The following is a 16,554-nucleotide window of genomic DNA, read 5'->3' on the forward strand; positions in this document are numbered from 1 at the left end:
AAAAAAAAAAAAAAAAAAAAAAAAGGACTACTTATCCATAATAAAGATAAATGCTACTGGTAGGTATATCCACTTTATACAACTGTCACATTTGGCCCACAAACAATTCTCATAGGTGTAAACAGCATTATTCCCATTTTACCCTTGAAAACTGAGGTTCACAGATATGCCATCAATTTCTTAGGCAATGTTGAACTAGTTGATGTGCTGAGAATATGGATTTAAGGTGGTTTGTGCTCTAGTGCTTTCTCTGCTAACGATTAGAGCCAAATAGAAGACATTTCTTCATATTGCCATATCTGAGAAGGGAATACAGAAAACTTCCTATTCTAAAGTGATCTGTGATTTTGAAGATTCACCTGTCACAACCCTTAATTCCATAATGTCTTTCTGGTGTTTAGGCAGCAATTCTGCATTTCTTCGAGTGGTAAGATGTCGATCCTTAGCTGAAGAATATGGTTTGAACACAGTTAACAAGGATGAAATTAGTAAGTACACTAGCCATCTGACGCTAGGTTTATTTTAATTAACTTAAAAGATATGAAATATTTTGCATATAATAGTGTTGAGTGATAGACTATAAAAGATGATGTAAATGTCTATACTCTAATTTTGTTCTATAAACGTATCCAATAATTATAATTTATATACATGTTATATGAAACTTAGTATGTACTTAAAATAATATTTAGGTCATCAAGTATGTTGTGTTATAGTCAGCATCTTACTACTTTAGTAGAGATTGTGCAACTCCAACTAATAGTCTATGAGACCACTGGATTACATTTTAATGTATCTCCTTTTATTTTGTTATTATTTACTGTTTTCTATTTTCTTATCACAAATATATTTAAATTTTGTGGTAAAATTGTCTTAGATCCAGAAACTTGAATATGTAGTAAATTCAGCCCTTTGATATTTGTATGTTATGGATTACTCAAATTATACTGAAATTTTTTTTCCTTTCAGTTTCCAGCATGGACAATCCAGATAATGAAATAGTATTGTACTTAATGTTACGCGCTGTTGATAGATTTCATAAACAACATGGTAGATATCCAGGTAAGAATAGTCATTAAATTACCACATATAATAAACTTGTGAGTAAACACTTAAATTGATTGATCTTAAAGTGTTCTTAGGGTGTTTATAATAGAGATGCTTGAATTTCACATTGTGAACAAATTACATGTAGTTCTCCCCAGAGAGGAACTACCATTTTTTAAGTGACTATTTGCAAGTAGTGTTTTGTTACAAATTATTTTTTTTTTTTGAGACAGAGCCTCAAGCTGTCCCCCTGGGTAGAGTGCCATGGCATTACAGCTCACAGCAACCTCCAACTCCTGGGCTCAAGCAAGTCTCCAGCCTCAGCCTCCCAAGTAGCTGGGACCACAGGCGCCCGCCACAACGCCCGGCTATTTTTTCGGTTGCAGCCGTCATTGTTGTTTGGCGGGTCCAGGCTGGGGATTCGAACCCGCCACCTTAGGTGTACGTGGCTAGCGCCTTAGCTGGTTGAGCTATAGGCGCCGAGCCATTGTTACAAATTATTACAGAGGAAATTGGTTGAATGCTTATAGAAGAAAACTTTTTTTTCCTGCCAGTGTCCATAGTTTGCTACTAAAACTCACACCGACTTCAGTTTATTGGAATAGGAAAACCAGAGAAGTACCCTGGGACTTCTGAACTCAGAACTCTTGACGATGAGGGATTTCTTTGTTTAGTATCTATTTTTTATTATCCATACATGTAGTATGACTGACAATTAAGATTGTGAATTGGCATAATCTCAAAGATATGTGGTTGTTCTTTATTCTTTTTTTTTTTTTTTGAGATAGAGTCTTACTCTGTCACCTTGGGTAGAGTACCATGGCTTCATAGCTCACAGCAACCTCAAACTTTTGGGCTTAAGTGATCTTCATGCCTTAACTTCCTAAGTAGATGGGAATATAGGCTCTCACCACAATTCCTGTCTAATTTTTCTATTTTTAGTAGAGATGAGGTCTTGCTCTTGCTCAGACTGGTCTCAAACTCCTGAGCTCAAGGAATCCACCTGCCTTGGCCTCCCAGAGTGCTAAGATTTTAGGTGTGAGCTAATGCCTTTGGCCTTAATTAATGATCCTTAAAAAAAATTTAGGCACACCTATGATCCTTTCACAGCACACCAGTGTGCTGGGGCACACTGATTGAAAATTACTGTCTTAGGATTTTGTGGATTGACCGGCCTTGGTTAGGCAGCTCTCATTGGGGAATGGAAGTTTCAGGTAGTTGCATGACACCTAGGGCTGGAGTCATTCTGAAGTCTTGACTTACACATCCAAGAAGACATTTTCACTCACTGTGTACCTTGGTTGGGATAGTGGGAACAGCCGGAGGCTGATCAGCCATCTCTCCCTACAGCTAGCTGGGATTTTCTTTTAGCATTTTAGTCTGGTGTTGGACTTCCCCAGAGTTAACATTCCAAAAGACCCAACTGGAAGGTATAAGGTTTTTTATGACCTAGCCTCGGAAGTCACACAGCATCACTTAACATTGTGTTCTATTGATTTCATAGGACCAAGTTAGATTAAGAGAGGGAGGAAATTACATAAGGGCACAAAGCGGGTGTTTACTGGGGAGTAATTTTGGGACATTAGCTACCACATAGAACATAGGCTTTGGAGTTAAACCTGAATTGTAATCAAAGCTTTATCTCCTGTCTACATAACCTTGAGTAAGTCACTATTTCCTTCCAAGCCTCACTTATCTCATTTATGGAGTAGTAGTCATAGTATCTACTTTTGAACTTTAAGGGTTAAATGTACAATGTGTGAAGACCACGCAACATTCTGCCCAGGTGCTTGTTAAATGCTCTGTAAAGGGTAGGTATTACTATTATGAGGAAGAGTGGTGATAATCATTTTTAAACTAGAGGGGTTAAAAAATATTCACGTTTTTTTCTTTCTTTTTTTTTTTTTATTGTTGGGGATTCATTGATGGTATAAGAAACCAGGTTATACTGATTGCATTTATTAGGTAAAGTCCCTATTACAATCGTGTCTTGCCCTCAAAAGGTGTGGCACACACCAAGACCCCACCTCCTTCCCTCTCTCTGTTCTTCCTTCCCCCCACCCCTCCCTCCTTTCTCTCTCTGCTCTCCCCTTCCCTCACCGTGTCATTCATTGTCCTCATATCAAAATTGAGTACATGGGATTCATGTTTCTCCATTCTTGTGATGCTTTACTAAGAATAATGTGTTCCACTTCCATCCAGGTAGGCTGTAAAGTCTCCATTTTCTTTAATGGCTGAATAGTATTCCATGGTGTACATATACCACAGCTTGTTAATCCATTGCTCGGTTGGTGGGCATTTAGGCTATTTCTACGTTTTGGCGATTGTAAATTGAGCTGCAGTAAACAGTCTAGTGCAAGTGTCCTTATGATAAAAGGATTTTTTTCCTTCTGGGTAGATGCCCAGTAATGGGATTGCAGGATCAAATGAGAGGTCTAGCTTGAGTTCTTTGAGGGTTCTCCATACTTCCTTCCAAAAAGGTTGTATTAGTTTGCAGTCCCACCAGCAGTGTAAAAGTGTTCCCTTCTCTCCACATCCACGCCAGCACCTGCAGTTTTGAGATTTTGTGATGTGGGCCATTCTTGCTGGGGTTAGATGGTATCTTAGAGTGGTTTTGATTTGCATTTCTCTAATAATTAGGGATAATGATCATTTTTTCATGTTTGTTAGCCATTCATCTGTCTTCTTTAGAGAAGGTTCTGTTCATGTCTCTGTCCATTGATATATGGGATTGTTGGCTTTTTTCATGTGGATTAATTTGAGTTCTCTATAGATCCTAGTTATCAAGCTTTTGTCTGATTTAGAATATGCAAATATCCTTTCCCATTGTGTAGGTTGTTTATTTGCTTTGGTTGTTGTCTCAGCTGTACAGAAGCTTTTCATTTTAAGTCCCATTTGTTTATTTTTGTTGTTGTAATTGCCACTGCAATCTTCTTCATGAAGTCTTTCCTTAGGCTGATATCTTTCCTCATTTTTCCTGTGCTTTCTTTGAAAATTTTTATTGTTTCATGCCTTAAATTTAAGTCCTTTATCCTTCTTGAATCAATTTTTAGAGTAGAGAAAGGTGGGGGTCCAGTTTCAGTCTTTTACATGTGGATATCCAGTTCTCCCAGCACCATTTATTGAATAGGGAGTCTTTCCCCCAAGATGTGTTCTTATTTGGTTTATCAAAGATTAGGTGGTTGTAATATGTTAGTTTCATTTCCTGGTTTTCTATTCTATTCCAAATGTCTATGTCTCTATTTTTGTGCCAGTACCCATGGTGTCTTGACCACTATGGCTTTGTAGTACAGCCTAAAATCTGGTATGCTGATGCCCCCAGCTTTGTTTTTATTACTAAGAACTGCTTTAGCTATACGGGGTTTTTTCTAGTTCCATACAAAACTCAGAATCATTTTTTCCAAGTCTTGAAAGTAGGATGTTGGTATTTTAATAGGGATGGCATTGAATCTGTAGATTGCTTTGGGAAGTATAGACATTTTAATAATGTTGATTCTTCCCAGCCATGAGCATGGTATGTTCTTCCATTTGTTAATATCCTCTGCTATTTCCTTTCTTAGGGTTTCATAATTTTCTTTATAGAGGTCCTTCACCTCTTTTGTTAAGTATATTCCTAGGTATTTCATTTTCTTTGAAGCTATGGTGAAGGAGTTGTGTCCTTAATTATTAGCCTGTCATCTTGACTGTTATTGGCGTATACAAAGGCTACTGGTTTGTGGACATTGATTTTATATCCTGAGAGATTACTGTATTTTTTGATGACTTCCAGGAGTCTATCCCCAAAGACACAACCCCGTAAGTTTAAGATCATACCGTCAGCAAAGAGGGAGAGTTTGACCTCCTCTGCTCCCATTTGGATGTACTTTATTTCCTTGTCTTGCCTCATTGTATTGGCAAGAACTTCCAGCACTATGTTGAATAGTAATGGTAACAGAGGACAACCTTGTCTGGTTCCAGTTCTAAGAGGAAAAGCTTTCAGTTTTACTCCATTCAGTAAAATATTAGCTGTGGGTTTATCATAGATAGCTTTAAGTTTAAGAAATGTGCCATGTATGCCTATACTCTTCAGTGTTCTAATTAGAAAAAGATGCTGGATTTTATCGAATGCTTTTTCTGCATCTATTGAGAGGATCATATGGTCTTTGTTTTTGTTTCTGTTAATACAGTGGATAATGTTTATGGACTTGGGTATGTTAAACCAGCCTTGCATCCCAGGGATGAACCTACTTGATCATGATGTATGACTTTTTTGATGATAAGCTGTAATCTGTTGGCTAGGATTTTGTTGAGAATTTTTGTATCTATATTCATTAGTGAAATTGGTCTGAAATTCTCCTTTTTAGTTGGGTCTTTTCCTGGTTTTGGTATCAGGGTGATATTTGAGGTCATAAGCTCTTTGCTAGCCTGTTTGGACACAGTACCCTACCTCTACCAAGTAGAGAGGAAAGACAGAAATGCTGTAAATCAAACCAAAATAAGCAAACAGAAACCTTTATGGGATAAAATTGGTGGAAAAACCAAATAATAGGGGTAGAAACACTAGCTAAAATGAAGTTCTAATTGTTAAAGAATCCAACAATGGAAAATTATATTTAAGCTAGAAAAATGAAGAAAGAAAAAAAAGGAAAAAGTCTAGAGGGAAATGTTAAAATTTTAAAAACAAACAAAAAACCCCAAAAAGTATATATGTCTTGCTGAATATTGTCTGGGCAACAGGTGATCTTCCGGGGTATGAGATGTTAATCACAATGCTGACACAGCTATACGAGATGGAGACTGGAGACTGGAGGCCTCTGCTGATTTCTCAAACCCCGCAGGGTGGAGAGCATAAATCCCTCCTCAGCCCACTTAAAAGGCACTTTAAGCTGCTAACCTTGGCTAAGCTGAAGCTTTCCCAGGAAAGCACTTGTTACTGGGCTCACTCCTCAAGTGACTGTCCATTTATCCAGTGTGCCAAAACCAGTCTCACTCTATGCCCCTGAGGGCCAGGGCTGTAAGGCGTCTCAGACCCCGCTTTAGGCTGCTCAATCACTAGATACTCCAAGGTCTCCCTCCCAGTTCTTGCTCTGTGACCCTGAGGGTAGAGCTTGCTGGGGCTATTCTCCCACAATGGCTCCATGTGGCCCACAGCTGAACACTGTTAGCTTTGTCCCGCTCAGTGGCTCAGTCTGGGGCCCTAGACAATGCTTACAGTCCTCCACACTCTTGCCCAAGTACTCCCAAGATAGTTCAACTGAGTGCCAAGACCAAAAAAAACCAAAACAGCTCACAGGTAAGGCCTTTTCAGTTTACAATCTCACTGCTGCTGTATTTACCACTGCCGGCAGGATTAGACCCAACAAATACATGTAACCACTTGCCAGTTCTCCACTGCTTTTGTCCTCCTCATGGGAGGAGGTCCAGAAGTCTCTCGCTGACTCCCTATGTCCCCAAAGAGATGTTTCTGGGTCGATCCCACCAGTCAGAGATGCCTGGAATCTTCTCTCCCTAATCTCACTGTGCCGGAAGCTTTTACTTGGCTGTCATCTTGCTCCTCCAGTATTCATGGTTTTTGTAACATATGAATACCAAGTTAATTTTATGTTTCCTTCCAGTAGTTATAGCTTATCTTGGGAGACATTACAGTTTAATCATTAAGAACTTCCTAGGTTCATATCCTAGTTTTGCCATGATGAGTTAAAAATATTTTGCTGTACCTTAGTTTTCTGGTCTGTGAAATGAGGATAATTGTTCCCACATCATAGGGTTGTTGTGAGTATTAAATTTATATATATATATATGTATTTCTCACACATATATATAAATATACACACACATCAATTTATATATATATATATGAAATAAGGGTGCGTTGGCTTGTAACTATAGTCCCAGCTGCTGGAGAGGCTAAGACAGGAGGATCACTTGAGGCCAGGAGTTTGAGACCAGCCTGAATGAGTTAGTGAGACCCTGTCTTTTACTATATATATATATATATATGTATGTATATGTAATACTTAGAACAGTGTTCATCATCCATTAATGCGCAATAAATGTTACCTATCATTTTAATTTTATGTCCTTGGCGTCATTTAGTCTCTCAGAAATGGATAATAAAGACCATAATTGTTTTGTTTTTGGAGATGGGATTGTACTCTTATCACCCAGGTTGGAGCACAGAGGTATAATCATAGCTCACTATAATCTCAACCTGCTTATTTTTTTTTGGCCAGGTCTGGGTTTGAACCCACCATCTCCGGTATATGGGGCTGGTGCCCTACTCCTTTGAGCCATAGGCACCGCCCAAGACTGTAATTTTTATAAAGGGTATAAATAGGACATTTCCTTTTCATTCACTGAGAGTTCTCTTATCAAATAATTACTGAGCATTATGTGCCAGATACTCTTCTAGACACTGGATATGAAACAGTGGACAAAGATTTATGAAACTGGAATTTTTTGCTGGGTTTTAGTTGGTGTCTTTGTTTATAGGTTTATAATATTTGTAAATATTGGTCTCATATTTTCCATTATTTTTGTCTTTAGTTTCATGCCTGTTTTAAGCAGAACATCTGGAACTGGAGTAAATGAAGGAAATAGCCATTAATTTTAAATCACACTTATTTCAATTAAAATTAATTTATATTTTTAGGGATATCTAACTATCAAGTTGAAGAAGATATAGGAAAGTTGAAGTCTTGTCTCAGTGGCTTCCTTCAAGAATATGGTTTATCTGTAATGGTGAAAGATGATTATATTCATGAATTGTAAGTATTTTTTAGGGCCAAAAAAGAGGTACGCCCTGCCTGTGCTAAGGCTACTCTAAATGCATGTCTCTGTTCTTTCGTGCAGTTGCCGATATGGAGCTGCTGAGCCACATACCATTGCTGCATTCTTGGGAGGTGAGTTCTATAGCCAAGAAGACTTATCATCTGTTACATAGTACAGTTTACTATAATAGTTACTATTTTAATAGAAAATTTTGTCTTAGCTATTTTAGCTGCTTTAATTGGGTCAGTGAAATAGGATGTCATTAATATATTGAGGTTGTTCAGTAGCCCCCATACTGGTCTCCCTGCCTTCCGTCTCTCCCACTGCTATCCATCTTAAACTCCTGAAGAGCCATTAATCCTTCTAAAGCATAACTCTGACTGTGTGCCTTGTCTAACTCTCTGCCCACCAATATACATGTACACCCTAAAATGGGCCTCAGAAACCAAGTCCAGGGACGTTGGCTTGACATTGAAGACCTTGTGTTCTGGTAGCACTCAGCTTTTCTAGCCTTGGTCTTATCAACTTACTTGCTTTTCTCCCAGAAATGCACTTTGATTTCCTGTACCTACATCTTTGCTCCTCTGGGTCCATTTGCTTTAGAAACTTCTATTTTCTATGTATCCAAAACCTACCCGTTCTTCAAGACCTTATTAAAAAATGCCATCTTTCATAAAAACTTCCTTTACTTCCCTGCCTTACCTTGCTTCTTCCTTGTGCTGTAACAGAATACCATATACTTATGAACAATAGAAATTTATTTTTCACAGTTCTGGAGGCTGAGATTTTTTTTTTTTTTTTTTTTGAGACGGAGCCTCAAGCTATCCCCCTGGGTAGAGTGCCATGGCATCACGCTCACAGCAACCTCCAACTCCTGGGCTCAAGCGAGTCTCCTGCCTCCGCCTCCCAAGTAGCTGGGACCACAGGCGCCCGCCACAACGCCTGGCCATTTTTTGGTTGCAGCCATCATTGTTGTTTGGCGGGCCCGGGCTGGGGATTCGAACCCGCCACCTTAGGTGTATGTGGCTGGCGCCTTAGCCGCTTGAGCCACAGGCGCCGAGCCGAGGCTGAGATTTTGAGATCAGGGTGCCAGCATGGTCAAGATCTCGTGAGAGCTCATTTCCTGGTTTACCTTCAGACATGCTCTTCTCACTATCTCCTAACCTGGTAGAATAAATGACAATAGAGTGTGTTCTCCCAAATTCATATGTTAAAATCCTACTCTAGGTCATATTCAGTCTAGATTCTAAGAGGAGACAGAGCCAGAGAGGTTGGATGACTGCATGACTTGCCTATAGAAAAAAAAGAAGAAATTAAAGGGCTTTTTACTTCATTTTTTACAGTACCATTATATCCCCTCACTTTAGGCTCCGTTTAAATGTTCTGTTTTCTGTAAGGCCATCCTTGACTCCCCTATTTAAAACTGAGCCCCTCGTCTTATTTTTTTTTTTCCCTGCAGTTTTTGGCCAGGCTGGGTTTGAACCCGCCACCTCCAGCATATGGGGCCAGCGCCCTACTCCTTTGACCCACAGGTGCCGCCCGGAGCCCCTCATCTTTTGCACTTACGTCCCCATTACTTGCCTTTTCTCCTTAGCACTAATGGACAATTGATATACTATACATTTTATTTATTTGTAAATTATCTCTCTCATTGTTAAAAGTAGCATGAGAGCAAGCAGATTTTCTATATCTCTAGTGCTAAAACAATATCTGATGTGTAGTAGTCTCAAATTTTGTTAATGAGTATTTGGGAAAGAGGAAGGTTCAGATTATAAAAGATGCAGAACTTTTTTTTTGGTAATTTTTTGCTTTTATTTTTTCTTGAGTAAGTTTAGCAGTCTAGCAGTATTTAATATAGATCCTTTTAAGTTATAAATATATTTATATACTTCTACTTTATTATAAAAGTAAAACAGACATAAGGTAAAATTCAAATGTAGCGAAAAGGTGTCATTTGAGAATCTCTTATGCCAATGTGTATCCTTTAACAAGTTTGACCAATCATGCTATTTAGATTTCCTTTAGTAACATAGAGAATTATAGTCTTTTATTTTTGATCACCTCAGGAAAGGTACTGTGTCTGGTTTGGATCACTTTCAAACACCTTTGCTTTTGGCAAGAAAAGATTTCTTCATTGAACTGTTTTTATATAACTCTTGAAATTTACTCTTTTCAAAGATTTGCTTTTCTCTTTTTTTCCTTGCAGGAGCTGCTGCTCAAGAGGTTATCAAAATAATCACCAAACAATTTGTAATTTTTAATAATACTTACATTTATAGTGGCATGTCACAAACTTCTGCAACTTTCCAGTTGTAGAGTAAGCACCCTATGTAGCTTATTTTTTGAAAATGTACTTCTTGTCTTAGCATGTAAAATTCTGCTGACGGAGAGCTGCTAAATTGTTTCCTGAATAAACATTTTTCTCATTTGTATAATAATAAGGCAGTATTGTTCTTAAAGGAGGAGGGTAAGGGAAGCAGCCATTTTTCCAGAGAATAAAAGCCATCAGTTTCTTATGGAGTTCATTAATACTGGCTTGCTACTTCAAAGTTACTAATCATAGATTTATCTTATGTTTCATGAGAAATAATTTATTTTTTTCTTACCATCTTAATGAATTTAAGCCATGTTTAGATTTTGGCTATGAACATTTTAGAACCATCATTATTTGTTAAAAGGAATATAATTTAAAAAGATAAGCTGGGGGCAGTGGCTCAGGCCTGTAATCCTAGCACTCTGGGAGGCTGAGGTTGGATCATTTTGAGCTCAGGAGTTTGAGACCAGCCTGAGCAATATTGAGACCCCCATCTCTACTACAAATAGAAAAACTGAGGCAAGAGGATCACTTGAGTCCAAGAACTTGAGGTTGCCGTGAACTATAATGCCACTGCACCCTAGTTAGGACTCCAGAGTTAAACTGTGTCTTGAAAAAAAAAAAAAAGAAAAAGACAGGCTGGGGATGTGGGGTCAGCCTGTAATCCTAGCAATCCCAAAGGCCAAGGCAGGAGGAGCCCTTGAACTCAGGAGTTTGAGACCAACTTAAGCAAGAGTGAGACCCCATCTCTACTAAAAATAGAAAAATTAGTCTGGAGTGGTGGCCCATACTACTCACTACTGGGGAGGATGAGGCAGGATTGCTTGAACCCAGGAGTTTGAGGTTGTTGTGAGCTATGACACCAGGGCATTCCACCCAGGACAACAGAGTGAGACTCTCTTAAAATAATAATTTAAAAAGACAAATATATTTGGATGTATAGTTTTACCAGAAATAAGACCATATACGCTTGTATGTGGTATTAACTTAGGTTTTGCTGTCTACATCTACTTCATGTTTTATGGGGTCATTCCATCCATATTCTTAAATTTCATTTTAAGAATAATCACATGGGACTAAATAGCATTCATTAGCACATCAGAGGGCAACAAAACCTAAGATGGAAACCCAGAAGTGGGCAGTTTCGAGTTGCATGCCTCAGTACATTAAGGCCCCTCAGCTGGCTACAGGTCAGTCTCTGAAGCCAGTGTCTCCTGAGAACCTGCTACGTTTGCCAAGAGGGTGCCTCACTGGGATTTGGATTTCCTGGAGCCTAACGAGTCAAGCTCTTGCCTCCTCGGCTGCTCTTCCTGCAGGAACCGACTTTTCCCACAGCAAGCCATAGCCCTCTGACGCTACGTTTCCTCTCCCAGCATTCTTGTGGGGTGCACTGAAAGGTGGCACGGGACCAGACCACGAAGACAAGGCCAGGCCTGGGCCCCACTTGACGCCCAGGAGCCCTGGTCCTTTGGTTTGGGCAGGCAGAAGTGCTCCTGGGGGAACTGAGGCTGCTGCTGTGGAGGCCTCGGCTGCGTCTGTGGGGTCGGGGTGGCCAGCTGTGGGAGGCCTTGGGCAAAGGACAGGTGTCAATACGGAGGAGAGATTGGGAGAGAGGAGCCTCCCAGCCACGGTCCCGCAGCCAAGGCCTCGTCAACCTCCAGGACAAACTCTCCTAACTCTGGCTAACACCGTGGGAGCAAAAAGAGCCTCAAACCCCGGGGGCGGTGAGATTATGGGATTTCCCCTCACAGACTTGCTACCACTAGGCCTTTGCGAAAGGAAACTTAGGGGGACCAGCAGCCCCTCTTGAGACCCACGTGGGGGCGGGTAGTCTCGCCGGAAGTCCCGCCCCACGGAAGTGCGCCCCGGCGGCTGGGCGGGAAATTCTGTCAGGCATTTTAGGTGAGCGAAGAAAGCAAGCGAGGGCGACTGGCCTGGGGCGTTGTGGCTTGAGGGTAAAGGCCAAGGCCTCTGCTTCCACGCGTTCGGGCCCTGCCTTAGCTTAGCCTGGGAACTCCTACTATTGCCTTCTGTGGAAGGCGGGTTGCGGTTGGCCTGCCCTGGTCCGCCCTCAGAGGCTGGAATGCCTGACCACCCTGCTGGCCCTTAACTTCTTCACCTGAGGGGATGGGTTGAGCTGGGGCAACAGGCCCTTCCTGAGCAGGTACCAGACCCCAGTGCAGTCCCCACTGGCCTTGGTGGAGAGAGAATTGCCATGTGCCGTTTAGTCAGGTGTCAATGACCTGGCAGCTTTCAACCCCCTGCCCTTGTGAATCCCCAGGCGCCTCCCCCAGGTGATTCTGCTGAGTGGAAGGGGCGGGAACGACAGGTGCGATTGTTTCTCAGGCCTGGGACTGGCCCACGGATCCGGATCCGACCTCCCCCGTGCTGGGAAGGCCTGGTAAGTCAGCGGCTGGTGGCTCTGGCCCACTGCGGCCACCGAGTCTCGCGGGCCACTGGAAAGGCCCGCGCCTTTAACAGGCGCCCGGCCCCTCACAGGACTTGACAGCCCTGGTTGAGAAGAGTCTGGAGGGACCACCCAAGCCCTTCAGGAGGAGTTCTTCCTGCCCTTTAGGTGAGCCATGCCTCGCTGCGACTGAGCAGAAGGGAACGGAGGGAGCAGGGCGGAGTTGGCCACCGCTCCTGGGACGAGGCGATGAGCCCTTAGGCTCCGAGCTACCGAATCTGGGGGTGGTTAAGATGGCAGGGCCAACTGACCCCCGATACCTTTTAGCGTGTTTTCTGAGACCTGAATGACTCTTACTTCCCAATCCACTTAAACTATTGTAACAAAATAATTTACCCTTTCTCCCTGGTCTTTCCTTCAGAGCAGCAGTCCCCAACCTTTTTGGCACCAGGACTGGTTCCATGGAAGGCAATTTTTCCGGGGGTGGGGGTGCTTAGAGTCTCCCAAGGATCGTGCACCTCTCTGTGCCAATTCACAGAAGGGTCTGCGCTCCTAGGACGATCTAATGCCTGGTGATCAGACAGGAGGCAGAGCTGGGGGTGATGCCTGCCATTGGGGAGCGGCTGTAAAAACAGATGAATTTTAGCCGGTCCCTGCTCACCTCCTCCTGTGCACGCAGTTTCTAACAGGTCACTGGCTCGTACTGGTCTCCCGGGGGTGAGGGACTGCAGCTATTTATTTGAGACAGAGTCTCACTTTCTTGACAGCCCTAGAGTGCCACAGCATCATAGCTCCAACTCTTGGGCTCAAGTGATTCTCTCGCCTCAGCTTCCTGAAGTAACTGGGACTACAGGCACCCACCACAACATCCTGCTATTTTTAGAGAGGAGGTCTCGCTCTGGCTCAGGCTGGTCTTGAACTCATGAGCTCAGGCAATCCACGCCTGGGTCTCCCAGAGTGCTATGATTACAGGTGTCAGCCACCGTGCCCAGCCTGGGACTGCAGCTTTTTTTTTTTTTTTTGAGACGGAGCCTCAAGCTATGCCCCTGGGTAGAGTGCCATGGCTTTACAGCTCAGAGCAATCTCCAACTCCTGGGCTCAAGCGAGTCTCCTGCCTCTGCCTCCCAAGTAGCTGGGACTACAGGCGCTCGCCACAACGCCTGGCCATTTTTTGGTTGCAGCCATCATTGTTGTTTGGTGGGCCCTGGCTGGGGATTCGAACCCGCCACCTTAGGTGTATGTGGCTGGTGCCTTAGCCGCTTGAGCCACAGGCGCCAAGCCGGGACTGCAGCTTTAAAGGACATTTTCCACTGTATAGAATTACAGGCTGGGTATATACTCTTAGCACTGTAGTGGTGGCAAGAATTATTTGTGGGATTTTCAGCCCTGTCAGCCTTACACAGAAAGATGCTGTTTATCTTTCTGCTCCTTTGGGGAAATAGTTAAATTTCAAAAAGCTCTTGATGTTAATGTTTTCTAGGTCAGGTGAAAGAGTACTGTTCAGCTAGTTTTCTTACTGAAATTTGAATTTGGGTTAACAGTACCGTTTTGGGGAGTAGATGAAGTGAAACCTGTGAGTGAGATAGGCTCTTTTGGTTATCTGGAAAAATTCTTTTCTTTTTTCCTGTGGGAGCACAGTAAAGAATTTTCAAATCTCAGTGATTGTGATAATTTGCATCTCTTCACTGAATATTACTGAAAATATTTCATAATCTGATTTATCTGGAAGATACATTTGTGGGAATAGACTATACTTATAATTTAAAATGTAGCTTTATAATTATCAGACCCTGGAAAGTTATAACTTGTCCTTTGTTGTGGATTTTTATTTTTTCACATTTTATACACTTATAGTGTAGCTTTTGAGTAAGTCCTATGACAGTGAATGGAACTGGGAGAATGAAATGCTTTCTCACATTCCTTACATTGATATGGTTTCTCTTCAATGTGAGTTCTTTCATGTATTCAAGGGCAACTGCGACAAGTAAAGGCTTTACTATATTGACTACATTTATAAGGATCTTTGTTCAGTGAGTCCTTTCATGTCTTAGAAGGGAAGGGGACCAACAGAATGCTTTCCCACATTCCTTACATTTATACAGCTCTCCAGTGTGAGTTCTTCCATGATTTCAAAAGGAATAACTACAATTATAGGCTTTTCCAGATTTACATTTATAGGGTTTCTCATCACTGTGAGTTCTTCCATGAAATGAACTGTGAGAACCAAAGCTTTTCCCACATATTGTACATTTATGGAGTCCATCTCCAGTGGGTGTTATCATGTATCTTTGAAAGCATGTACAATCAGATAATGCTTTCCCACACTGCTTAATTTATAGGGTTTATTTCCAGTGTGAGTTCTTTCTTGTCTTCAAAATGAACTGGGAGAATCAAAGCCCTTCCCACATACATTACATTTATGAGGTCTGTCTCCAGTATGTGTTATCATGTGTCTTTGAAAGACTTGGAGATGATAAATATGGTTTCTCTTTGGCTGGGTACAGTGGCTCATGCCCATAATCCTAGTACTCTGGGAGCCTGAGGCAGGTGGATTGCTGGAGCTCACAAGTTCAAGACCAGCCTGAGCAAGAGAGAGACCCCGTCTCTGAAAAATAGCCGGGCATTGTGACGGGTGCCTGTATTCCCAGCTATTCAGGAGGCTAAGGCAAGAGAATCACTTGAGCCCAAGAAATTGAAGTTGGCTGTGAAGTGAGGCTGTGTCTCCAAAAAAAAAAAAAGATATCTCTTCTGTATGAGTCTTTTCATGTATGTGAAATAAACTAGGCAAATCAAAGTCTTTACCACATACCTTATATTTATAAGGTATACCTCCATTGTGTGCTACCATCTGTTTTTGAAGGTTTCTAAGACAAATGAAGGATTTGCCACATTCTTTTCAATAATGGAGTTTCTCTTCCTTATGAGGCTTTTCATGTATTCAGAATGCATGATAATAACTGAAGGCTTTCCCATACTGTGTATGTGTATATTGTTTCTCTCCATATTCCTCTTTTTTTTTTTTTTCCAGACAGTTCACTCTGTTGCCCTGGATAGAGAGAGCTGGGATATCATAGCTCACAGCAACCTCAAAGTCTAGGGCTCAAGAGATCCTCATGCCTCAGCCTCCTGAGTAGCTGGGACTGCAGGTGTGCACTACCATGCCCACGCCCAGCTAGGTTTTTTTTTTTAATTTTTTTTCTGATTTTAGTAGAGATGGTGTCTACCTCTTGCTCAGGCTGGTCTCAAATTCTTGAGCTCTAGCAATCCACCGCCTTGGCCTTCATAGGAGTACAGGCATGAGCCACCACACCCAGCCTTCCATATTCCTGATATACACATGGTTTCTGTACCAAATTAGTTGCTCTGATGTGCTTATTAAGGGATGAATGACCAATATAGACTTCTCCACACACACAGTTTTCACATAGATTTTTGCTCCAGGAATTTTCTTGTTCACAATATTATCTGAACTCCAGCTAAAGGTTTCTCCACCTTGATCACCTTGCTTTCACAAAATCTCTCTACCATATGACAGCTATACAGTCCAGGTTCCATGCATCATATATCTGAAGGTTTCATGCATCATATATCTGTAGAGATTGCTCTGTGACCAACCTAGCAATTTGCTCTACTCCAGGGTGAAGTTCACAGCCACATCTTCAAAGGCCCCTGAAGTCATTTCTCAGCTTCTGCAGGACCCTCAGCACCAGCAGCACTTGCTGTGGATTCTAAAAATACAAGCCATTAGTATAAGATGACTTGTATTAATGCTACCAGTACTTGGCAAACTATCTTATTGTGGAAAGTAATCATTTTTTAGAAGAGAGTATTAAAAAGGAGGAAACAAAGGTAGTGTGCATTGTCAGTTCAATTTCAAGACATTTAAATTTAAAAGGTATCTATTTTTCTTTTAAAAATTACATTAAAAGCAGAATAGATTGACCAGTTAAAATTAAGGAAATAGTCCTTAAGCTCCCCCACAAAGCAAAAAAACACCCACATATGATTCAATTGTCCATTATTTATTTTTTTTTTT

General features: G+C 41.5%; 2 protein-coding genes across 2 annotated transcripts in view; both read left to right on the plus strand.

Moving 5' to 3' along the window:
- The window catches only part of NAE1 (NEDD8 activating enzyme E1 subunit 1), a 31,723-nt gene extending 21,494 nt beyond the window's left edge, over positions 1-10,229 (plus strand). Inside the window, exons 16-20 of the mRNA XM_003799421.2 lie at positions 402-488; positions 970-1,062; positions 7,679-7,793; positions 7,879-7,928; positions 10,004-10,229. Coding sequence (XP_003799469.1) covers positions 402-488; positions 970-1,062; positions 7,679-7,793; positions 7,879-7,928; positions 10,004-10,113 — 455 coding nt within the window. The 3' untranslated portion in view covers positions 10,114-10,229. The remainder of the gene's footprint in view (positions 1-401; positions 489-969; positions 1,063-7,678; positions 7,794-7,878; positions 7,929-10,003) is intronic.
- Positions 10,230-12,610: 2,381 nt separating this feature from the next.
- TERB1 (telomere repeat binding bouquet formation protein 1) overlaps positions 12,611-16,554 on the plus strand; it is a 54,141-nt gene continuing 50,197 nt past the window's right edge. The window contains exon 1 of the mRNA XM_003799422.1: positions 12,611-12,686. The gene's annotated coding sequence lies outside the window, so the exon portion shown is untranslated. The remainder of the gene's footprint in view (positions 12,687-16,554) is intronic.

Source organism: Otolemur garnettii, unplaced genomic scaffold (genome assembly GCF_000181295.1).
Source record: "Otolemur garnettii isolate 467f Iridium unplaced genomic scaffold, OtoGar3 scaffold00151, whole genome shotgun sequence".
In the NCBI taxonomy this organism is placed as follows: Eukaryota; Metazoa; Chordata; class Mammalia; order Primates; family Galagidae; genus Otolemur; species Otolemur garnettii.